Below are 25,269 nucleotides of genomic sequence, written 5' to 3' on the forward strand. Positions count from 1 at the left end.
AACATTTCTGTATTAAAAATACTTTTTTTAATTGCTCTTATGTAACTTATCGTACGTCTAATTTTCAGAGATACTGAATTTTGGGTTTTCACTAGCTGTAAGCCATAATTATCAAAATTAAAAGAAAGAAATGCTTGAAATATATATCACTCTGTGTAACGCATCTAAATAAAATATGAGTTTCACTTTTTTAATTGAATTACTGAAATACATTAACTTTTTGATGATATTCTAATTTTATCAGATGCACCTGTAAGGACTAAAAATAGTCTGCCTATATCTCATTATCTGATTTATTTTACTTTAAACAAGTGTTCGGCAAGCATTTTTAAACCCTTTTATGCATAATGATGACTATTTTAAAGAACCTCTGTGCAATGGTACAGTGTGGCCACATATATAGATATAATTGAGTTTGAAATAAAAAAAAACAGTAAGTGAGTGTATGTTTAAAGTATTTCTGTTACATTTACCTATGATTTTAGATGTAGTTACTCCTTAAAAACTGTTTAGTTTAAAAATAGTTGCTTGTAGATCTCACAGGAAAAAATCCGGAGAAAAGGCTAACTAAAAAAAATTATCTAGAAAAAAACGTTGCCAGGACCAGAGATCCCAGCAAGGAACTAGGTCCTTACGCCTGACTAGGTAGATTAAAACTGACCTATAGCAGGAAGAGAGAAGGTATACCTCCTGGGACTGCCCATAGGCGTAGCCAGAACTTTTTTCTGCCTAGTGTCCTACTCTTGTAGGGGGCAGCATAACCCTACTGATATAAAGATCAGAGACTTCGTCCATCAATGAACTTCAGAGAAAAGGATTTTACGGCAAGACAAAAATCCAATTCTTTTTTAACAGGATGCCATAGGACCTAGCAAAGAAATCTGTCTTCTACATAATGTACATTTTGTTCCTTCTTTATTAAACACCTCTCTCACATTTGGAAAGAATTGAGAATTGCTTTTTCTGACTGTTCATTCACTTTGAGGACAAATTTCCTCCTAATACAGGCCTGGGCCAAAAGCAGAATACTTGTAGTTGTACCTTGTTTCCAGAATATTTTCCCCTTACCTTGGTTTGGGTTTTTTTACTTTGTGGTGAGAATGAACCTTTGGCTATGATGGGGAAGCTGCACAGCTGTCCTGTATTTTGTGCAGTTAACCTAACTATATTTGTCATTGTATGGAATGTATTAAGCACTTGTGTAATGCGAATATTGCACATTACTTCATATTAGGTGCTTTGCTCATGATGGCGCACTGACTGACAGCACATTTCTCAGAATATGTATACAAATTTGTGACAAGCCATTCAAATCACCTAAATGACTCAGGTCAGGCCTCAACCTTTAAAAGCATTATCTATGTGGTAAGCGTATACACAGTTTTTAGACAGCAGCCATAGCAAAAAAATAATTTGTGCCTCTGTTGAAGGGTTTAAATAGGCAAATGCAGCATACTTATAAAATCAGTTTGAGATTCTTTGAGATTTATTGCAGGTTCAGTTGACCTGTTTTTGACCAGCCTCAGATGCCTTTGCATTTTCATAGACATGTATGAAGAGAGAAGCAGTTGTGAAGTGAAATAAGCCCTTTGACACGGGCCCTTAAAGTAGATCAACAGTGGGGAAAATAAATATTTGATTTCCTGCAGATTTTGTAAGTTTGCCCACTTCCAAAGCAATGGAAGGTCTATAATTTTTTTATCATAGGTGTATTTTAAATGATAGAGCCAGAATATCAACCAAAAATCCAGACAAACACTTGATACGAATGTTATAAATTGAGATACATTTCAGTCAGTAAAGTAAGTATTTAATCCCAAAGCAAAACATGACTTAGTACTTGGTGGAGGTCATTGTAGCCGTATTAGTGCACTTGCGACAGAGACAATTGAGTACTGTCCGTGATACTTTTTTTATTTGCACTAACATAAAATTTTTCTGGACAAGCTTTCGGGGTATGTCCCCTTCTTCAAGATCCAAGCAGTACTGATTAACAAAATGTTTAGCAGAATGGTAAGAAAACACAAAATCTCTAAGCCAAAGGAAAAAAAAGAGAAAACCAAACATAAACAATGGTAATAAAACTAGCATAGTTGGTGAGATAAGACAAAGGGATAGCTGAAGACAGGAGGGAAGGTGGGGGATAGTCACAAAGGGGGTCGTAAAACTGTGGGATAATGAGTAAGGAAACCGATGGCTAAATTTAAGCCGTTATTTTTTGTGTCAAAAAGAATTATCATTCTTAATTCAAAAGTTTTCCTTTCCTGGATAGTACTTGGTGGAGAAACCCTTGTTGGCAAGCACAGAGGTAAGACGTTTCTTGTAGTTGGTTACCAGGTTTGCCAACATCTCTGTAGAGATTTTGATCCACTATTCTTTACAGATCTTCTCTAAATCCATAGGGTTTCTTGGCTGTTGCTTGGCAACTCAAAGTTTCAGCTCCTTCCATAAATTTTCTATAGGATTAGAGTCTGGAGACTGACTAGGCCACTCCCTGACCCTAATGTGCCTCTTCTTGAGTCACTCCTTTGTTGCCTTGGCCGTATGTTTTAGGTTATTGTCATGCTGGAAGACCCATCCACCACCATTATTCAGTGTTCTGGCTGAGGCAAGAAAGTTCTCATCCAAGATTTTACAATACTTGGCTCCGTCCATTGTCCCTTCAATGCGGCAAAGTCGGCCTGTACATTTAGTAGAGAAAAAACTCCAAAGCATAATGTTTCCACCTCTGTGCTTGACTGTAGGGATTGTGTTCTTAAGGTCATAGTCAGTATTTTTCTTCCTCCAAACACAGCGAGTCGAGTTAATGCCAAAGAGGTAAACTTTGGTCTCATCTGACCACAGTACTTTCTCACAGTCCTTCTCTTAATCATTTAAATGTTCAAACTTCAGACAGGCTTGTACATGTGCCATCTTGAGGAGGAGAACCTCGCGGGCGCTATAGGATTTCAATACATGGCAGCGTATTGTGTTACCATTGGTTTGTTTGGTGACTGTGGTCCCAACTGCCTTGAGATCATTCACAAGCTCCTCCGGTGTAGATCTGGGCTGGTCCCTCACTTTTCTCATTATCATCCTTTACCCCATGAAGCGAAACTCTGCATGGAGCTCAAGACCGAGGGCGATTTGTATTTCTTCCATTTGCTAATAATCGCTTCAACAGTTGTCACCTTCTGACCAAGCTTCTTGCTGATGGTCTTGTAGCCCATTCCAGCCTTGTGCAGGTCTACAATATTGTCCCTGACGTTCTTTGACAGCTCTTTGGTCTTGCCGACGATGGTGAGGTTTGAATGGAAGTAGGAGATCCTGTGGACATGTGTCTTTTATACACATATTGAGTTGTTGTTAGAAGCACCTTCTTAAATTGACAGGGCTAATCTGTGTAACGAAGGAGTACATAATGTAGCCAGTCTGTGGGAGCCAGAATTATTATTGGTTGGTAGGGGATCATGTACATATTTTACTCACTGTACTGCAATTCAATTAATAACATTTGTATCATGGGTTTTTTTATGTATTTTTGGTTGATAATTTGTCTCTATCATTTAGGTTACAATTTTGATAAAAATTATAGACTCTTCATTTCTTTGTAAATTGGCAAACTTTCAAAATCTGCAGGGGAATAAATAATTATTTTTCTCACTGTGTATGCAAAACTTTTTTTTCATTTTGGATAGAAAAAGGTAGGGTTATAACTAGGGTTGCACCATTACCAATGCCAGTATCAGTGCTAATACTAAGCCTGAAGCAAAGAATTGCATGCAAATTAAACAGGAATGACGTGCAATTCATATCTGAATCACATGCAGTTTCTCGCACCGCTCCTGTGTGAACCCAGGCTTATCATAGTGACATCAGCCTGGGTTCACTCTGAACCCAGGCTTGTCATAGTGACATCAGCCTGGGTTCACTCTGGAGCGGTGCAGGAAAGTGTATGCGTTTTGGACAGGAATCACACCGCATTCCTGTTCAAATTGCATATGATTATTTACAGTGCAATTTGAGCCCATAAATTTAGTATGAGCTGAAAGCGCATCGCAAAGCTATCGGTACACAGTATCAGCAAGTTCTTGACCAAGAGTATCAGTAAAAAAAATGGTATCGGTGTTATACTTTAAAGGATTGATTCACCTTTGGAAACATGTTACATGGTCCACCCACTTTTTTTAAAACAGCGCGGCCGTGTGAGGCTCCGCCCACATGGTCGCGAAGAATAAAGAATCCTTGAGTTTGCAGAGGAATCCCTGGTGTCATTGATACCTGTCTCTTCATTGCACAGACATCACAGTCTTAGAATGGGGCATTGACATCGAACCATCTTCCCTGGATGTGACTTCATATGTCCTGCTTTTTTAGTTTTAAATTATCTTCACGACACCATCTTTGTCACAGTTGGCATAGCATTGTTTGTCTGGTGCATTCTCACTATTTCTTGTGCAGATCTGCCTGAGGGCCAACCCAGCTGCACAGCGCTGCCACACAACCGCTACCAGAACGTGGCACTCTGGTGCTCGTGGCCCGGTGGGCTTCCGCTGGCACAGCTTTACTGGATGAAACAAAGTGAGGAGGACAACATTATTGTGTCAAAGTCTAATGCCACCCTTATAAAGAGTGGGGCTGATATGAAGAACCGCACCACATTTTACTGCTCTATATTCCACCCATCCCTCAAGAAGAACATCACATGCAGCACCACTGTGGGTAAGTTGAGATCACAGTAACAGGGGGTCGTAATAGGTATTTAAAATGTTGTCTTTATAAAATGAGAAGCACATTCTTGATTTCAGTTCTTCTACTTTCAAATTAACTAACATTTATTTTGTTTTTAAAAATATTCTTTACTGCAAGGTTGTGGTTATTTGCAGAAGTCCTTCTAATTTTTCTCAAAGTTTTTTTCTGTCTGTTTACAGGCCATACTATCTCTGCCTTGTTAGAAATCTTAGTTTAGTAACGCTTTGCCATGTTAAAGTAGAACTATAGGCATGATTTTTTTTTCATTTTGGATAGAGCTAGAGAGGGTAATAACCCCTGTCAGATTTTTTTTCGCCATCTGTGTCCCATTGCAGAGATTACCCTTCACTTCCTGTCCTATAGCCAAACAGAAAGTGGGAGGAAATTCCTCCAAATTAAGGGAATTCCCTAGAGACCCCCAGGTCTCCCGAATTAGTGTCTCCATTGGAAGATTTCCCCTCTATTACTTTTCTGGGAACTATCCAAAATTTGGGATTTTCTTTTACTTTCCCTTTTAATGATAATGGTAAACAGGACAAAAAGAGAGGGTGAATCTCCTTAACAGGAGCACAGACAGCATAAAAAAGACAGGTTTTTTAATCCCTCTACCCCTATCCAAAACTAAAGAAAAAGTTTTTCCTTTACTTATACTTTAAAGTGGTATTAAATCCTTAACATTTTTTTACCTTTGTGCATTACTTGCATTAAGGAAAAATATGTTGGAGCTGAACTCTAAACCTTGCACTCTGTATGTAGCACACTCCTCAACACTGCACTCTGTACCCAGTGCACCCCTGAACTCTGCACTCTGTATGTAGCTCACTCTTTAACACTACACTCTGTACATAGCGCATTCCCCACATAACGCACTCCTGCTATTTATTGCCCCTTTAAGATCCTCCCACTGTTAATGCAATTTGGTTCAATGCAGTTTGGCATTGGGAGGTGGTGGGGAGTTCCTGCACCTGTTCTCTGAGCAAAAACCCTACAAAATTACAGATATTACTAGCCCTTTAAAAGACAACCATAATGCTGATGCAGCCCGCAATAGAACGGAGTTTGACACCCCTAGAGTAGCAAGTGTCTATGACTGCAGTGGCCATTTTGGATAAACTAGTATCCTGAAATGATTGCATCTCTTTGGGGGGGGGGCAATAAACCAGCACTTCTCAATAAAATGACGAGTAAGCCTTTAGGACCAATGCAGATGCGAACAATAGAAATGGCAGAGCAAGTAGCATCATCTTGAGGTACAGGTTAAAGGTATACACCTAGCAGCAAGTGGTTAATCCATACAACTAACAGAAAAGTTGTTAATGCTGTCCTTGGATTCTTTAATAACATAGCTCCCGACTGTCTCTGATTTCGAGGGACTGTCCCTGTTTTAGAACGAAGTCCCCCTGTCGCTCTTTCCTCCTCATTTGTCTCTCATTGATCTGATCTATATATATTATATTGAATATAAAATGCACTTTTTATCTTTCAAAAAGTGTTTCACAGTGCTAAACCTTTCATCCAATTTCTAAATTGCTGAATTTGTAAAATTTCAAAAGCCAATATAAAGGAATAGTAGTGGTAAAAGCACTTTTCTCTTACGTCCTCCGACAGTCGCCGCCTCCTATAAGTAATCACTATTGGGTATTGTCCACCTATCGGTAGGAATAGCTAGGCATATAGACTTAGTCAAAAGACAAAAGGCATTAGCATATACACACCCACGGGGGCTGTCCCATCTGGTCAATACCCCCCCCCCCCTGCATCACCACTCCCAACTCAGTTTTAGTTTGCCTAGCATCAGGAATAGTCAGGCTACCTTGTGCTGGGGCTTCAGTCTCAGCCTTCCTAAATCTTTTATTTGATTTTCTTTTTAAATGTCAGTTTTTTTCTCACTTTACTAGCTGTTTATTTTGTCAGCTTTAGTGTTAGTTTATTTTTCGGATGAAGATGGATCATGCGGTGCTGGGATTCGGACTGGCCGCCCTGGTTCTCCAGGGCACAGAGGGTCAGATGGACCCCCAGCCCGCCATCGAGCGTTCAGCTATGGTTCGCCCTGGCATTAAGAACGACCCATCCCTGTTCGCTGCAGGGATGCAGCCGTGAGGTGGCTACCTCACAAGACTTGTCTGCGGTACTGCAGCGTCATGTCCCTGGCTCATGGCACTCCCTGTCAGATGAGGACAGAGGTTTATCCGTGCATAGAGGCTCCCCCACGCCATCGGGTACAGGTAAGTGCCTTTCTGTGTGGGGCCTCTGCCTGGGGTGGCAGTCTGTGTTGCTGTGTGTCCCCATGTCTGTGCCTGTGTGACTCCCTGTGCGATCCCTGCGGGGTTCGCTGTATGCAGATCTGGATGTTTGCCGGGGGTCCCTGTCCCTGTGTCACCTTAGGTGCATGTTTGGGGGTACAGACTTGTGTGTTGTGCGGCGACCGCTGCGGGGGTAACATCGCGCGGTCCGCCATGTTTTTACTATGCACACGTGTATAGCCCCTCTGGGGCGAGTATACAGCTCATTTTGGCGCCATCCGCCGCCATTTTGTGGGCGGTGGAACGATCGGTTCGGCCGCATGTCGGCGGCCATCTTGGCGTAGCCTCCTATGCATCCCTATGGGGCAGCCATTTTCCCTGGGGTCTGGCTTATAGCCAGCCCCCTCCAGCAGCATTTCCTTTTCCTTTCAGGCAGCAAGGACACAGGTAGCAACGATCTGCGGGCTCTGCAGTTTATCCCTCTCAGTCTTCCTCTGTATACTGCTTCTGGCTCAGTTTCTTTCTCCTTTTGGGGGTCTTCATAGCTGTGACAGTAGCGGTGGGCTGCGCACTCCGCATCGCTATTTAAGGGGACAGTACACTACTTTTTTGCACTGTAGTTTTTCATTGTCTTGAGCCATGGATTCTCAGGAAAGCAAGTTTCCTCCAGCTTTAGTGGGGGGCCCCAGTTCTCCTGTGGCCCCGCTGCGACCTGATCTGGCTGCTGTGGTTGCGACTTTAGTGGCAAATATGGAAATGCTGATGTCTGAACGAGCTGCGAGAAAACGGCCCAGGCTGTCTCTCTCTTCTGATTCAGATGGGGATATGGATGCTGCTGCAAGCGTGCCCTTTTCAGGGTCCCGCTCATCCTTGGACCCCCCGGGGTCTGAGGGGGAGGCTGAGGTGGAGGGTGTTGATACATCCTCCCCAGGGTCACCCGAAGAACGGGCGACCATGGATGAGTTGATTATTTCGATTAAGGATACCTTACATTTGGAGGACGAGCCCAGTCCTCCGGGCGTTGTGTTCTCTTTTGGGACGCACAGGACCCGCAAGTCTGCGCAGCTTTTTCCCTGCCCAGCGGAATTCCATTACACTGTTAATGAAATGTGGCGCACGTTAAAACGTCCATTCCTGGTACCTAGTCGGTTCAAATTGCTTTATCCTTTTGCGCCGGCTACGGAATCGCGATGGTGTGTGCCTCCACAGGTAGATCACACTGTGGCCGTGCTGAACAAGGCTACCTTGGTTCCTACTGAGGATACCCCGGTTTTCCGGGGACTCCCACGGACCGGCGGTTGGAGTCTCTAGCCCGCCATTCCTATACGGTGGCGGGTTCGTTGCTCAAACCCGTTTTCGCATCCGTTATGGTGGTCCAGGCGGTGGCTGATTGGATTAAGGTGCTTAGAAGCAACCTAGTGTCCGATGACGTGCCGCCTGCGCGACTGGAAATGGTGGACCAGATCCATCAAGGAGTCATGTATCTGTGTGATGCAGCCCTAAATGAGGCCCCCTTGGTGGCCCGCCACTCGAGTGTCGCGGTACTTAACCGGCGACTGATATGGCTGAAGAGCGGTGCAGGACATGCTTGCTCAGGGGGTGATTGTCCCGGAACTGGCTGTTGAGACCCAGGTCTTGAAGGACAAGGGTCTATCCTCTGAGGTTATCCCTACCCTGATCAAGGCTAGGAAATCTTCCTCTGGTAAGATCTATTACCGTACCTGGAAAGCCTACTTCACCTGGTGTGAGTCCAGGGGGTTTTCCCCTCGTTCTTACTCGGTGTCGAGAATCTTGGCTTTCCTCCAGTCTGGAGTGGATCAGCGCCTGGCGCTGGCCACTATAAAGGGCCAGGTGTCAGCACTGGCGGTCCTTTTCCAACGCCCTGTGGCGTCTCATTCCTTGGTGCGCACATTCATTCAAGGTGTGCGACATTTGGCTCCTCCTAGGAAGGAGCCTTTACCTCCATGGGACTTGAACTTGGTCCTGTCCGCATTGCAGCGTGCTCCTTTTGAAAATATCAGGGAGATATCGTTGCCTCTGCTGTCGAAAAAGGTTGCTTTTCTTGTGGCGATCACTTCGGCTTGCAGAGTGTCGGAGCTGGCGGCGTTGTCTTGCCGCTCCCCTTACTTGATAATCCACAAGGATAAGGTGGTGTTGAGAACACCCCCATCCTTTCTTCCCAAGGTGATCACTGAGTTCCACCTTAATGAGGAAATTGTCGGTTTGCTTGGCGACACTGTGACTGGCTAGCAGCAGCAGTAACAGCCGGGAGATTGTCAACCAATGAGGCAGCGGAAGCGTCACTGGAGGGCGGGCCGGGCCGCATGAACGTGATGATGACGCGGAAGGGGGCAGTAACCGTTTCGGTTACCGCACCCCCGCGTCATCACGTTCATGCGGCCGGCCCGCCCTCCAGTGACGCTTCCGCTGCCTCATTGGTTGATAATTTCCCGGCTGTTACTGCTGCTGCTAGCCAGTCAGTGTCTCCAGGCAAACCGCGGCCAGCCCTTCCCGCTGCCTGATTGGGTCATCTCCTCTGCTGCTGCTGGCCAGTGACTGACAGTAAGGGCAAACTGCGGACCCGGAAGGACACCTACCTGTACCAGTGCTATATACGCTGAATGTAAAAATGCCCCCGCCCCCCCAGTGGTCTTTAGCCCCCCCCCCAGTGCTCTTTAGCCCCCCCCAGTGCTTTTAATCCCCCCAGTGCTCTTAGCCCCCCCGTGCTCTTCAGCTCCCCACAGTGCTTTTCATCTCTTCCCTCCCCCCCCCCATGCTTTCTGGCTCCTTCAGTGCTCTTCAGCTCCCTGGCTCCCCCCTCAGTGATTTCCAGTTCCCCCCAGACAGTGCTCTCCATCCCCCTGGTTTTCCATGCCCCCCCCGCGCCTTCCAACCCCCCTGCAATGCTTTCCAAACCCCCCTTAATTCTCTCCAGTCCCCCCCCCACCCCGTGCCCTTAAGCTCCTCCAGTGCTCTCTGCTTCCCCTGTGCTCTTCTATCTTCTATCATGTCTGCAGTCTGACCTTCTCTTGTATCATGTCCGCAGCCTCGGACTACCTCCTGTATCATGTCCGCAGCCTCGGACTACCTCCTGTATCATGTCCGCAGCCTCTGACCACCTCCTGTATCATGTCCGCAGCCTCTGACCATCTCCTGTATCATGTCCGCAACCTCTGACCACCTCCTGTATCATGTCCGCAGCCTCTGACAACCTCCTGTATCATGTCCCCGCAGCCTCTGACCACCTCCTGTATCATGTCCCCGCAGCCTCTGACCACCTCATGTATCATGTCCACAGCCTCTGACCACCTCCTGTATCATGTCCGCAGCCTCTGACCACCTCCTGTATCATGTCCGCAGCCTCTGACCACCTCCTGTATCATGTCCGCAGCCTCTGACCACCTCCTGTATCATGTCCGCAGCCTCTGACCACCTCCTGTATCATGTCTGCAGTCTCTGACCTTCTCTTGTATCATGTCCGCAGCCTCTGAAGACCTCCTGTATCATGTCTGCAGTCTCTGACCACCTCCTGTATCATGTCTGCAGTCTCTGACCACCTCCTGTATCATGTCTGCAGCCTCTGACCTTCTCCTGTATCATGTCCGCTAAATGTACAGTGTGTGTCGTAAAACGTTTGACATTTCGAACATGGGAGAAGCAGTGCTGTGTAGCCAAGCTAAAGGTGCAAAGCACCAGTCTGCAGCTGCGTGCTTGACAGCTTCCAATCCGATCGCTGGCTTTTTCACCCGTGCGCCTGAAGTTACACCGGCTCCCAGCTGCGGCAGCGGTGCTTGCATCTCATCCACTGTAAAACAAGGGACCATTTTGAGTCACGCTGTATCCAGAAACTAAACCCTAACTGCAGAGATACTGTACACTACAAAGATTGTCATTTATTTTAGTAAAAATATTCTGGGTGTGACATGAATTTTCTTCTTATTTAACATGTATACATAGACATTTCATGAAACATTAGGTCATGAATAATTACGTGAAGTCATGGAAAAGTCATGGAATTTTTGGTGAAAATGTGTATGAACCCTGATGTAAGATTCCTTTCTCTGATGTGGGTACTGCGTTGCCTTTTCTACGGTTGCGTCTCCCACCCCTCATGTCTATACTGCTTTGGGACATCCCAATAGTGATGACTTAGAGGAGGCGGCGACTGTCGGAGGATGTAAGAGAAAACTGAATTTTTGTAAAATCTTACCTGTAAAATTCCTTTCTCTGAGTCCTCCGACAGTCGCCGCCCCCGCCCCTCTTTTGGGGTTCTTATTACCTACTGCTATACTACCAAAACTGAGTTGGGAGTGGTGATGCAGGGGGGGTATTGACCAGATGGGACAGCCCCCGTGGGTGTGTATATGCTAATGCCTTTTGTCTTTTGACTAAGTCTATATGCCTAGCTATTCCTACGGATAGGTGGACAATACCCAATAGTGATGACTTAGAGGAGGCGGCGACTGTCGGAGGACTCAGAGAAAGGAATTTTACAGGTAAGATTTTACAAAAATTCTGTTTTTTTTTTTTTGTACAATTCCACGTTAAGTGGGTTATTGCAGGGGGTGTTTGCTATGCGTACATACTTTTGCTAATAGATGTCCCTCGTTTTCATGTCAGAAAGTTGGGAGGTATGTAATAATCATGTTGACAGCACACTACAGTGTAGACTGAAGAACTCTTCATAGATTGGTGTACATCCAGACAGGGTTCACTTGTGAGTGATTTTCTCTGTAATAGGCTTTCCATGATGCTGAGTGTGTCACTTGGAAGTTCTTCTATGTCTGTACTCACCCTCTTGTTTACTATACTGTAAAATTCTGTACATAGCAATTCTATGTAGTTTGTAATCCATTGCATATCTTCTTGTTTGTCAGTGATGCCCTCAGGCGGCCCAAACTGTTCAGCAGTTGCCACCAAACTAAATGAATTTATCATGCTAACATGTGAATGGACAGGTGGTTTACCACGTATTACACTGGTGTGGAATTATGGCATGGTCGGAGATATTAAAGAGTCCTCAAACATCTATGCTTTTAAACCCGACCGAACATACAATGGAAAATTATTCACCTGTGCCGCCCTTCATCCCATGATAACAGAACAGACTGAGTGCCATATCCATCTTGGTAAGACCAATAATGTATTACTCTGAAGGATGAGATTCTTTCATTACATGTAGCAACACAGTTACTCAGGGTCATGTTTGAAATAAATGAATACGTAGGGGCTTAGCATTGAGTCTGGAGAAAATGATACCTGAGATGTTTCCAGTTATTTTGGAAGATTTATTAAAAGCTCATTCAATGTAGAACATGTGTATTTGTCACCATTTATAGGTTTGCTGTTGGCTGTAAAAACCTCTCTGCAGCAGTCTGCTTTTCTTTTTATTATTTTCCAAAGAAACCTTGTTAACCTTCAGAATGGTCTAGTATTATTGGCTTAGTGGGTGAAACATTGAGTTTGATTTACTAAAACTGGAGAGTGCAAAAAAAAAAAATGGCTACCCTGCCAGATTCCGAGTGCTCTAGTTTTAGTAATTACACTCCATTGAGCCTGTTTTATATTTAGAAAAGGACAAATGGTTTGATATAGCCACATATCTTATGTTGGCTTTAGTCCTTTAACTTCTCTAGAAAATGAAAAATGGGGGGTGGATTGCCACATAACTTTATCAAGATTTGTTGCATTTCATGTGCACTCACTTTTCATCAACTTTAATCTTTTTTCTTTTATTTTTCTCTCTCCCTTTTAGTTCTCTTTCTTTCTTTCTTTCTTTCTTTCTTTCTTTCTTTCTTTCTTTCTTTCTTTCTTTCTTTCTTTCTTTCTTTCTTCCTGGTTTTGTTCTTTCTTTCTGGTTTTGTTCTTTCTTTCTTTCGCTATTTCTTTCTTTCTTTCGCTATTTCTTTCTTTCGCTATTTCTTTCTTTCGCTATTTCTTTCTTTCTTTCTTTCTTTCTTTCTTTCTTTCTTTCTTTCTTTCTTTCTTTCTTTCTTTCTTTCTTTCTTTCTTTCTTTCTTTCTTTCTTTCTTTCTTTCTTTCTTTCTTTCTTTCTTTCTTTCTTTCTTTCTTTCTTTCGCTATTTCTTTCTTTCTTTCGTTTATCTTTCTTACATTCATTCTTTCTTGTTCTCTTTCTTTCTTTCTCTTTCTTATTGCTGAACAGCAGTTTTACATTGCGGGATTGCGGACACAACCCCGTTACATGGGATGATTTGACAGGTGTCTGCTGCATGTTACAGAAATTGCCACAACACATCGCGGCAGTGGCACTGTGTATTCCTCCTAGTGACACCATATTTGCTTGTAGGTGGCCAGTCGGGAGGTGGTAAAAATACTGTTTAAGTGCCTATTTTATCGCCCATGTGAAAGGGGTTATTACTTTGTACCTTTCTTGCTTTCCATCTCCTCCCCCTCCTCTCTCTCTTTCTACCTCCCACACTTATTCTTCTCTATGTCCATCTTCCTCACTTTCACTCTATATTTCCAGCTCCCTCATTCATCTTTTTCCCTCTTGCTTCTTTGCTCTCTTTTCTATTTATCATCCTTTCTCACTTTCACTATTCCTGTTTCCCTCCCTTCCTCAGTCTCTGTTTTTCCATCTGCCTATTTCCATGTCTTTCACTGTATTTGTAAATGTCGTGCCCCTTCTTTCTCTCAGAGGCTCCAGTCCTTGACTCCCCATCCATGGCAAATTCCATACTAGAGGGAAATAGCGCATATATGATTTGCAATCTAAAATCAGCAACTCCAAGCTCAGAGATCACCTGGTATGACAACAACAACCAGGAGATAATCTCCGATTCCCAGAAGTATGGTATATTTAAGGAAGACAGCATGTCGAACCTGACAGTACGAGAAACTGAGTGGGGCAAGGACAGCGGACTGTACCGGTGTATGGCCTCTAATGCTGTGGGAAACACTTCTCTTTTAATTCGGCTGGATGTCAATAGTACGTATGTGTTTTCTGCTTACACATCAAATTCTAGGAGCAAGCCAGGCACACACTGCAAACAGTCCCCAGTTTACTGGGATTATCCTGCGCCTTCAGCAGAGGGCGAGATTTAGCCATTTCAAGGTAAGCCCTACTAAAACTACAGTTAAGCCAGAACAAGTTTATGCATTTTTTTTAAATACACTCAATTTGAGGTGCCCAGGTTTGTGACAGGAAAAGCTTTATCTATACAAATTTAGTTCTTTCTCATCCATGAGAGACACAGGAAGTAGCTGCCGCCTACTGGAGGATTGGGCATTGTCAAACAAAACAAAAACAGCAGGCCCGCCCTGGGATAACCCCTCGTGCAACCAGCATGTTTTTTGCTAGTGTTCTAGGAGGATGGACATCTTTGTTCCGCTGATTTAAGTGTATGAAAATCCAAATTTTAAAGTGTAGGTAGATATTTTTTTTTACTTTATAATTGCAGTTGGGCAAGTAGTATTGATGTAAGCAAATATTCAAAATATATCTCGACTCTGATTTCTCCTTCAGCCCCCACATCCAATCATTGGCTACATCTTGCCGCCTTAAAGCATTTGTTACATTCAAAAAAAAAAAAAAAAAACAGTGCTTGTGCTGTGTCATTTGGCCCCCCCGTATTACCTTAAAAAAACCTGTCTGATCCTGCAAATTTCTACCCTCCCCCCCCCCCCGGAAAACTGACCAGGGTGTATCATTGCTGATGACTCCTGACACCGTGGTCAGTATACATGCCTCCGTCATTTGCAGCCTTGCTCTTTGTCTCCTATGTCCTCCTACCCCTTCCCCTCCCGGCCTGTCTGCTGCTCTCATATTTAATATAAAATAATAATAACACTAAGTGCTCCTGTGCCTATCTTATAGAAAAAAATTGACAATCTGTACCTATATCAGAGTGGCTCCCAGCGATCATGGGACCACTCAGTTCTCCTCTTTTCCCCTCCTCCCTGGCTGACGTCAGGGGCAGTGCTCAGGCCCGCCCACTGAAGCTGTCAGTCAAGCATAGAAGAGAGCTGAGGGACCAGCTGATCGCTGGGAGCCGCTCTGATATAGGCACAGATCTGCATATTTTTTCTATAAAACAGGCACACTTCGTGTTATATTACAGAGTGGATTAGAGTATTTTATAGTAGTGGCTTAACAACCACTTTATTTATTTCAAAGGATTTTTATTAAATTTTATTAAATTTTTATTAAATTGTATTTTAAAACACAACATTTTTTATATCAAAACACAAATTTTTTTTATATCAAAACACAGAAAAGCTGAGCTAATACTATCAACTACAGAATTTATAGAGTGTACAAATTGTCCAATCTCTTAATGCTAGTACAGACAACATCAATCACGGATAAAGGGAGCAACAGAGATAAACAGAAAATATCAACTTAGTGTACCATTAAGCAAAAGAGAAGGTAAAATATTCTAGACCCTCTGGAATCTTGACTTGTATGACAACCAGGGACCCCATGGCTGATACAATTTAGATTGGCTTCCATCTTTGTACGCCATTAGACTCTCATCCTGGAAAATGACATCTATGTGGTATTTAACTTCAGAAATGCTAGGGATAACAGAGGATTTCCACTTTTTGAGGATCATAAGTCGGGCTACTGCTAGGATACATACCACAATGGGGCTTAGTTGAGGTGGGTATTTGTCAAGATTACTGGATAGGATTGCTTGTTCTATATTTGCCTTTACCCAAGCTTCTGACACTTCAGCAAGAAAATACTGAATTCCAGTAGCTCCTGATGTGTAAGCAGGCCCAGAGCATGTGGGGCAAGGATTCCACTTGGCCGCAACCTCTCCAACAGGAATTCTAACCTCCCTTTGTAAATTTAACTGTGGTATAAAGAGTGAGATACCACCTAAGGTGGATCTTTTGACCCATCTCCCAGTGCTTTGCACATTTAGTGAAGTTCTGGTTACAACGTATTGCATTCTGCCATTGCTCCTCTGAGTAGGATGTCTGTAGGTCAATTTCCCATTTTACCAAGGGGAGACTCTTTGTGAACCTATCTTTTGAGTTAAGATCAAGATAGAACATGGAATTACCACTTACCTTTTTTGAGCCAGAGTTCCAGAAGGACCACCCCAATTTAGAGATAGTTAAAGCAGTTAAGGGGTGGTGGTTGAGATACGCTGCTACAGTTAGGTCCATATATATTTGGCCACTGGCACAATTTTATTTTTTTTCAGGTATTTACCAAAACATATTCAGGCTATAGTTATATAATGGATACAGGCTGAAAGTGCACACTCTCAGGTTTAATTTCAGGGCATGTACATCCAAATCAGAGGAAGGGTTTACGAATTACAGCTTTTAAGGATTGCTACCCCCCCTTTTTCAAGAGACCAAAAGTAATTGGACAATTGAATCAAAAGTTGTTTAATGGCCAGGTGGGGGCTACTCCTTCATTATTTCTTCATCAATTAGACAGGTAAAAGGTCTGGAGTTGATTCTAAGTGTGGTATTTGCATTTGGAATCTATTGCGGTGAAGCTACATCATGCGTTCAAAGGAGCGGTCTATGCAAGTGAAAAAGGCCATTGTACGGCTTAAAAAATTAAACAAATCCATCAGAGAGATTGCAGCAACATTAGGAGTGGCCAAATCAACATTTTGGTACATTCTGAGGAAAGAAGAACGGACGGATGAGCACAGCGACATAAAAAGGCCTGGGTGTCCACAGAAGATAATAGTGGTGGATGATCGCAGGATCCTCTCTATGGTTAAGAAAAACCCATTGACAACATCCAGACAAGTGGAGGACACTCTCCAGGAGGTGGATGTATCATTGTCAAAGTCTACAATCAAGAGAAAACTTTACAAGATCAAATACAGAGGGTTCACCACAAGATGCAAACCATTCATAAGCCTGAAGAATAGAAAATCCAGGTTAGACTTTGCCAAAAACATCTTAAAAAGCCAGACTAGTTCTGGAAAAACATTCTATGGATGGATGAAACTAAGATAAATCTGTACCAGAAACAAGGGAAGAAAAAAGTGTGGAGAAGGCTTGGAACAGCTCATATTCCAAAGCTCACAACGTCATCTGTAAAACATGGTGGAGGCAGTGTGATGGCATGGGCATGCATGGCTTCCAGTGGCACTGGGTAATTGGTGTTTATTGCTAATGTGTCAGAAGACAGAAGCAGCCAAATGAATTCTGCAGTTATTAGAGGTATACTGTCAGCCCATATTCAGCCAAATACAACAAAGTTGTTTGGACAGCACTTTACAGTACAGGTAGACAATGATCCTGAACACCTGAAGCAACCCAGGAGCTTTTGAAGAAAAATAAGTGGAATATTCTGCAATGGCCGAGTCAATCACCTGATCTCAACCCAATTGAGCATGTATTTCCTTTGCTGAAGGCAAAATTAAAGGCAGAAAGACCCACAGACAAAGAACAACTGAAGACAGCTGCAGTTAAAACATGGCAAAGCATCAGAAAGGAGGAAACCCAGTCTTTGAGAATGTCCATGGGTTCCAGACTTCAGGCAGTCATTGCCAGTAAAGGATTCTCAACAAAATATTAAAAATGAAAATTTTATTTATGATTATATTAATTTGTCCAATTACATTTGAGCCCCTTACAATGGGGGGAGCTGTGTATATAAATGGTTGCAGTTCGTAACATTTGTACTTGATATTTATGTTCAACCCCTTGAATTAAAGCTGCAAGTCTGCACTTTAATGTGGATTGTTTCATGTTAATTTTATTCTGGTGGCATACAGAGCCAAAAGTATGAAAATTGTGCCTGCATCCATATATATATGGACCGAACTGTATGCTCGCATAAGTCAGAAAGTCCCCAGAGGGAATTTGAAATTTGTACTGCAAAGTTTGAAACTGGAGCAGTCTACCATTGGTGATTAAATCATCAGTGGTGTGTATCCCCTGGGGCACCCATTGCTTAAGGGACAGGTGCGGTATTAGGAATTGAAGAACAGGGATAGGGATTTTAATGGATTGGGATCATTTGTTGCTGAACCTAAGATAGGATGACAGAGCGGACATTGCTGCTTCAATAATTGGGTTGGCCCAATGGGTAACAGTTTGCTTAGTTAGGGCTGCAATAAGGAGATTCCTAAGGGCTCTTTCACACGGTCCTCCTCCGTAGGCGGATCCGTGCTGCTCAGAGGGGATCGATCCGCGATCCCCGCTGAGCCGGCGGATGACAGCTCCGTCTCCGCTTGCAGTGCGGAGAGGGAGGTGTCACAGCCCCCGCTGCTCTCTATGGGGAATCGGATGAGACCGGACCGCCTGTCCACTCTCATCCGATTCCCAGGATGGATGGAAAATAGGGTTTCCATCCGTCCAGATTTCACGGACAGGATCGGATGCGGATGGCAGGGGGTGTCAGCGGACATGTCACCGCTGACATCCGCTGCTCCATAGGGCTGAATGGGGCATCCGATCAGATCCGCCTAAAAAACTGACAGGCGGATCTGATCGGACCGCCCGTGTGAAAGAGCCATAAGGCTTTTCCAGATGAGACAGACTCCCGTTCCAAGTCGCACCAGGGTTTGGTATATGGTTGGGAGAACCAGAATTTTAGTTGTTCTAGTATAACAGCAGTATGGTAATCCCTAAAGATAGAGATCCCCATACCCCACTTTCATTTGCTTCATGAGTATGTGAGGAGCGCATCTCAGCCTTTTGTCCAACCGGACAAATTTGGCTAGATCAGCTTGCAACATATGATAAAAAATTGTCAGGGTTGCATATGGATAGGGTTCTAAAATAATATAGAATGCGTGAAAGTATGTTCATTTTTAATGCAGTTAGCCTGCCTTTCCAAGAGAGGTAAAACCTCCTCAATCTCTCCAATTCTTTGTGTACTGAGCTTAAAAGAGGGTCAAAATTAGCGTCGTATAAGTTAGATAGAGCAGTCACAATGTTAATGCCCAAGTTTTTGATAGCTCCCTGAGCCCAGGGAAAGGGGAGGGTATTTTGTAGATGTACCTTTTGTTTTCTTATTTATATTGACTCCTAGGATGGTGGATTTAGTGGCATTCTCTTTGTAATACAAAACCTTATTGAATAAATCATTCAATAAATCAAGAATTTTGTGCTTCCTGGGTAGAGAAAGAGCCGGATTAGACAAAGTAAAAAATGATGTCATCTGCAAATAAGGAGATGTTAAATGTTTTGTCTTGAATAGACAGACCTTCGATTAGAGGGTCCATGCGGAGATTTTCAGCCAGAGGTTTTATAAGGAGGGCAAATATTAGAGGCGAGAGAGGGCATCCCTGCCTTGTTCTGATGGAGTTGAGAAACCTAGTGGAGAATAGGCCATCAACAAAAACATAGGCAGAAGGCTGGGTGTAGAGGGCAGATATAGCCGCATAAATGTTACCTGAGAAACCAAACTTTTCTAATACCCTGGACAGAGAGCCCCAATGCACCCCGTCAAACGCCTTCTCTGCGTCTAACGTGAGAAACAGAGAAGGCGTGCCCCTGGTTTCCGCATAATGTATTTGATTCAAAATGCGCCTAGTGGCATCAGGGGCCTGTCTACCGGGGATAAATCCCACCTGGACTGCATTAATAGGATCAGGTGCAAATTTCGCTATCCTGTTGGCCAGAATCTTCTCATAGATCTTCAAATCCACATTGAGCAGGGAGATCGGGTGAAAATTCTGGGGTGCGACCTGGCTCTTTCCCTGATTTAGGGAGAGTAGTTACATTTGCAGATAACATTTCTGATGCAAAGGATGCTGAGAAAGCAGCCGTATTAAAGATCGCAATCATACATGGAGAAAGCTGATTCTGGAATAGTTTGAAATATTCAGCTGAAAAGCCGTTTGGGCCTGGGGATTTATTTTGAGGTAAGTTTTTGATAGCATTTTCAACTTTACCCTCAGATAAGGGTTGGTTTAATGAAGTCACTGCCTTCGGAGATAGTTTTGGGAGATCTATAGAATCTAAGAACTCATCTATGAGTGGGTTGGAATGTTGAAGGATCATTCCGCAGGTTATATAGAGATGCATAGTAGGAGCTAAAGGCATCTGCAATGTCCTTGGGGTTTGTAAGATTGGCACCAGAGGATGGATGTCGAAGATGGGCTATCTTCTGTTTAAAGATTTTTTCCTTTATTTGGCGAGCTAGCAATTAACCTGCCTTGTTGCCATTACAGTAATGATTGGATTTTAACAAACAAAACTGCTTATCATGTTGAGATGAGAAGCAGTCTTAGTTCTTGTCTAGCTTGAGATAATTGAGAACTGATAGTGGAAGAGGCCTGGTTTTTGTTAGCTTTCTCCAAGTTACTTACGTTGGTTAACAGATCGTCGAGCTGCTGCGTCCTAGACCTTTTTGAAACAACTCATTTGGAGAAGAATGCCCCTCATATATGCTTTGTGGGCATTCCACAAAGTGAAGGGATCTGATACTGAACGTTCGTTCAGGGCAAAAAAATCCCGGATATAGTTGCGTATCTTTTCCCTATTTTCTGGGTTTAACATTAGGTGGACATCATTACGCAAACGATTAGCCCTAGTAGTTACAAAATCACCTTCTACAGTGATGAATATAGGCGCATGGTTTGACCACGTAATATCATGAATATTAAAATTTAACATACATCTTGTAAGATAAATTTGTCCACTAAAAACAGATCTATGTGAAAATACGTCAAGTTAGCAGACATTGCCACACATATAAAAGATCAGAAGAGAAAATATAGTCCTGAAGGATCGTGCTGCAGGACCGGTGTCGTGAGGGGTCAGACATGTCGAGAATCGGGACTGCATTGAAGTCCCCACAAATGATCATGTTTCCATAAGAGTGCTGCTGGACTATTTTGCATATTTTGTTAAGGGATGGCAATGGTCTAATGTTGGGCAGGTACACATTCACCAAAGTATATGGCTTGTTGTTAAGTTCACATCTTAGGATTATAAAGCGCCCTTGTTCATCAGCCTCTTCAGAAATTAGCCTAAATGTCACGGCATCCCTAACTGCTGTTAGCACCCCTCTTTTCTTTGATGCGGCACGGGATTGGAAGATATGTGGGAAATTTTTTTATGGGCGATCTTCGGAGGGTTGTTTTGCCTTGAATGGGTCTCATGGAGGCATAGAACATCGCCTTGAAGATGTTTGGCTTCTGCCCACATCATACTGCGTTTGGCGGGGGCTATTTAGACCCGTCACATTGAAGGAGATAATTTTGCCTAGCGATGAAAACCGTATTTCTCCAAGTGCGTACCTGTGCTCTCTGTAGGGACTCAACTGAATATCCAGAATATAGGACACTAACCAACTGGTCACTTTTGTTAGAGATGGACAACAAAAAACGAACGAAAAAACAAAAATTCCTGGGTTGCATTTCTTTGTAATGAAATCTGGCATAGATAAATAACAGGTAAAAAATTACGATCCACTTACGAATCTGAGCAGAAAATTATCTGCTAATATTGGGGTGCAAACAGTAAACAGGTATTAAAAAAAAAAAAACAGTAGATGCACTCAACGGCCACCAGAGCCAAAAGAGATGAGCTAAGTGGAAGGACATAGTTAACGTTCATCCAGCCTCGTCCTCTTGCCAGTTGGAAAATTGGGAATGGGTTGGCGGCGATTCCTCTACCAAAAGGGAAGTCTGCCATGTCTTCAGGAATTTGATATTCTCCTCCACCGTATTGAAAGGGATTGTTTTGCCTTTATAATCGATTAGCAGCTTTACTGGATAATTTGAATGGTTGCGGAGGGGTTTTGTGATAGTTACAAGATTTTTCCTCCTCGGCATGGTGTAGCGGGAAAGGTCCGTGAAGGATTGCAGATTCCTCAGATTGTCGGGGAGATTGTCGCGTTTCCTAGACAGGGGAACGTGACAATTTTTCCTTAAAGAGGTTGTAAACTCGGTAAAAAAATTGTTTTTTTTTTCTACAACCTGAAAGAGAAATACATAATGAGCTAGTATGCATCGCATACTAGCTCATTATGAAATACTTACCTTAGAACGAGCCCCCGCCGTGCCGTCCGCTCACCTCTATGACGGGCGACACGTCTTCCGGGATCGCGGCATCCGGCCATCTGATTGGCCGGAGCCGCGGTGATGTCACTCCCGCGCACGCGCACGGGAGCCGACAGTCACGGCACGGGGCTCTGAAGGAACGGCACGAGCGGCCGTTCCTTCATAGCGCATGCGCCGGTGACGTCACTGGATGCATGTAAGGTAAATATCTCCTAAACGGTACATGTTTAGGAGATATTTACAGTACCTATAGGTAAGCCTTATCATAGGCTTACCTATAGGTACAACTTCCCGAGGAGGGTTTACTTCCTCTTTAATATGGTAAAAATGTATTCTGACTATGGTGTCTCTAGGAAGGTGATCCGGGATGTGCTTAGGCTTAGGGAGCCTATGGATGCGGTCAATAAGTACAGTGCCTTGCGAAAGTATTCGCCCCCCGTGAACTTTGCGACCTTTTGCCACATTTCATGCTTCTAACATAAAGATATAAAACTGTAATTTTTTGTGAAGAATCAACAATCATGAAGTGGAACGAAATTTATTGGATATTTCAAACTTTGCTAACCAATAAAAAACTTAAAAATTGGGCGTGCAAAATTATTCAGCTCCTTTACTTTCAGTGCAGCAAACTCTCTCCAGAAGTTCAGTGAGGATCTCTGAATGATCCAATGTTGACCTAAATGACTAATGATGATAAATAGAATCCACCTGTGTGTAATCAAGTCTCCGTATAAATGCACCTGCACTGTGATAGTCTCAGAGGTCCGTTTAAAGCGCAGAGAGCATTATGAAGAACAAGGAACACCCCAGGCAGGTCCGAGATACTGTTGTGGAGAAGTTTAAAGCTGGATTTGGATACAAAAAGATTTCCAAGCTTTAAAAATACCAAGGAGCACTGTGCAAGCGATAATATTGAAATGGAAGGAGTATCAGACCACTGCTAATCTACAAAGACCTGGCCATCCCTCTAAACTTTCAGCTCATACAAGGAGAAGACTGATCAGAGATGCAGCCAAGAGGCCCATGATCACCCTGGATGAACTGCAGAGATCTACAGCTGAGGTGGGAGACTCTGTCCATAGGACAACAATCAGTCGTATACTGCACAAATCTGGCCTTTATGGAAGAGTGGCAAGAAGAAAGCCATTTCTTAAAGATATCCATAAAAAGTGTAGTTTAAAGTTTGCCACAAGCCACATGGGAGACACACCAAACATGTGGAAGAAGGTGCTCTGGTCAGATGAAACCAAAATCAAACTTTTTGACAACAATGCAAAACGTTATGTTTGGCGTACAAAGCAACACAGCTCATCACCCTGAACACACTATCCCCACTGTCAAACGTGGTGGTGGCAGCATCATGGTTTGGGCCTGCTTTTCTTCAGCAGTGACAGGGAAGATGGTTAAAATTGATGGGAAGATGGATGGAGCCAAATACAGGACCATTCTGGAAGAAAACCTGATGGAGTCTGCAAAAGACCTGAGACTGGGACGGAGATTTGTCTTCCAACAAGACAATGATCCAAAACATAAAGCAAAATCTACAATGGAATGGTTCACAAATAAACGTATCCAGGTGTTAGAATGGCCAAGTCAAAGTCCAGACCTGAATCCAATCGAGACTCTGTGGAAAGAACTGAAAACTGCTGTTCACAAACGCTCTCCATCCAACCTCACCGAGCTCAAGCTGTTTTGCAAGGAGGAATGGGCAAAAATTTCAGTCTCTCAATGTGCAAAACTGATAGAGACATACCCCAAGCGACTTACAGCTGTAATCGCAGCAAAAGGTGGCGCTACAAAGTATTAATTTAAGGGGGCTGAATACTTTTGCTCGCCCAATTTTTCAGTTTTTTATTTAACAAAGTTTGAAATATCCAATAAATTTCATTCCACTTCATGATTGTGTCCCACTTGTTGATTCTTCACAAAAAATTACAGTTTTATATCTTTGTTTGAAGCCTGAAATGTGGCAAAAGGTCGCAAAGTTCAAGGGGGCCGAATACTTTTGCAAGGCACTGTAGCTCTTCTGGTGGGGAGTCTGGTAGGGCCTCCCTGAGCACATTAGAGAAGAATGCCTAGAGCTCCATTGGCTTGACCGATTTTGGAACTCCGCGTATTTTAATGTTTCTGCGTGAGCGGTCTTCTAAGAAGGCCACCAGTTTAAATTGAATCCATGAGATGCTGTCTTCCCGCTCATTATGCGCGTCCACCAGATCATTAAATGTGGAAGCGAATTCTCCCATTTTGTTTTCGATGTGGGACATCTTGTCACTGACTTCCTGTTCTTCTGATTTAAATTGTTGTGCCAGTGAAAATATATCTGCGTGTATAGTGCTTCGTACAGACACTAACATATCCTTAAGGGTAGTGTCAAGCACTGGCTGGTTGGTGGTGGGGAATGCCAGGATAGATTCATGCAATTCTCTTGTGTCATCTAGAGAAGTTTCTGCAGCACTCATCTCCCCTATGCTTGTCCTGGTAGGAGACAATTTCTGCCTGGATTTGGCCAGGCTGGAGGTATTGAAAGAAGCCTTTGTGCCAGGACTGCTGTGCTGGGACGGCTTAATAATTGTGTCTCTGCCCTGCTGCTGTGCTTCTGTCTTTCGGCTGTTCAAGCCACTGCCCAGAAGTGTGGCCGCTGGCATCTTGGCTATTGGAGTGGATCGGTGAGGAGTAATTACTGATTCACACTATGGAGCCCTTATTTTCCTTTATGATGGCTGCATACTGATCTGTGGACCTTCTGAGTGTGGGAAAGTGTTGACACATTGGAGACATACACGGCCTGTCTCTCTCTGGTTGCTGATACCCCTTCAGGATATCCCTGGTCCCTTGAAGCCTTGCTGTCCTTGGACATCTACTTACCAGTGGCTCTGTTGGCTCCATTACCTATGTTTTCTGGTAAGCAGATTTACATGCAGTGGTGGATCGTGGCTCTTGCAGTGGATGACTACACAGCATCAATTCACTTTAATTACTATTGATTTATTCATAACTAGGAAATGAACTACCCAACAAGTGCCATCATCCAGGTAATTACATCGAAGAAAAAAAGAGGAATGCTTGGTTGGAGAACCCAACCAGTCATGCCACAGAAAAAATGGACTTTCAAAGGCACATAGTGAGATGAATCAATACGACTCAAAAGTTATATAAAAATATTAAATTTTATTACATAGAAAGTTTTTAAAATAGTGAGAGGTAAAACAACCCTCACTTGACAAATCATACAACAAAAATAAAAAGTTGAACTAAAAACAATGTCAAGAGTAGTATTTAAATCATATTCTGTTCGTTAGAACGAATGATTCTATATATTCGATCAATACTTGA

The 25,269-nt window shown here is 43.3% G+C and overlaps 1 protein-coding gene across 1 annotated transcript in view; it reads left to right on the plus strand.

Annotated features, from left to right (window-relative positions):
* The window catches only part of VSIG10L2 (V-set and immunoglobulin domain containing 10 like 2), a gene marked incomplete at its 5' end in the record, with an annotated part of 154,967 nt that overhangs the window by 64,664 nt on the left and 65,034 nt on the right, over positions 1 to 25,269 (plus strand). Inside the window, 3 exons of the mRNA XM_082274619.1 lie at positions 4,441 to 4,701; positions 11,852 to 12,103; positions 13,635 to 13,925. Of these exons, the coding sequence (XP_082130745.1) occupies positions 4,441 to 4,701; positions 11,852 to 12,103; positions 13,635 to 13,925 (804 nt within the window). The remainder of the gene's footprint in view (positions 1 to 4,440; positions 4,702 to 11,851; positions 12,104 to 13,634; positions 13,926 to 25,269) is intronic.

The sequence above is a fragment of the Pelophylax lessonae genome (genome assembly GCF_965119305.1).
Source record: "Pelophylax lessonae genome assembly, chromosome: 12".
Lineage (NCBI taxonomy): Eukaryota > Metazoa > Chordata > Amphibia > Anura > Ranidae > Pelophylax > Pelophylax lessonae.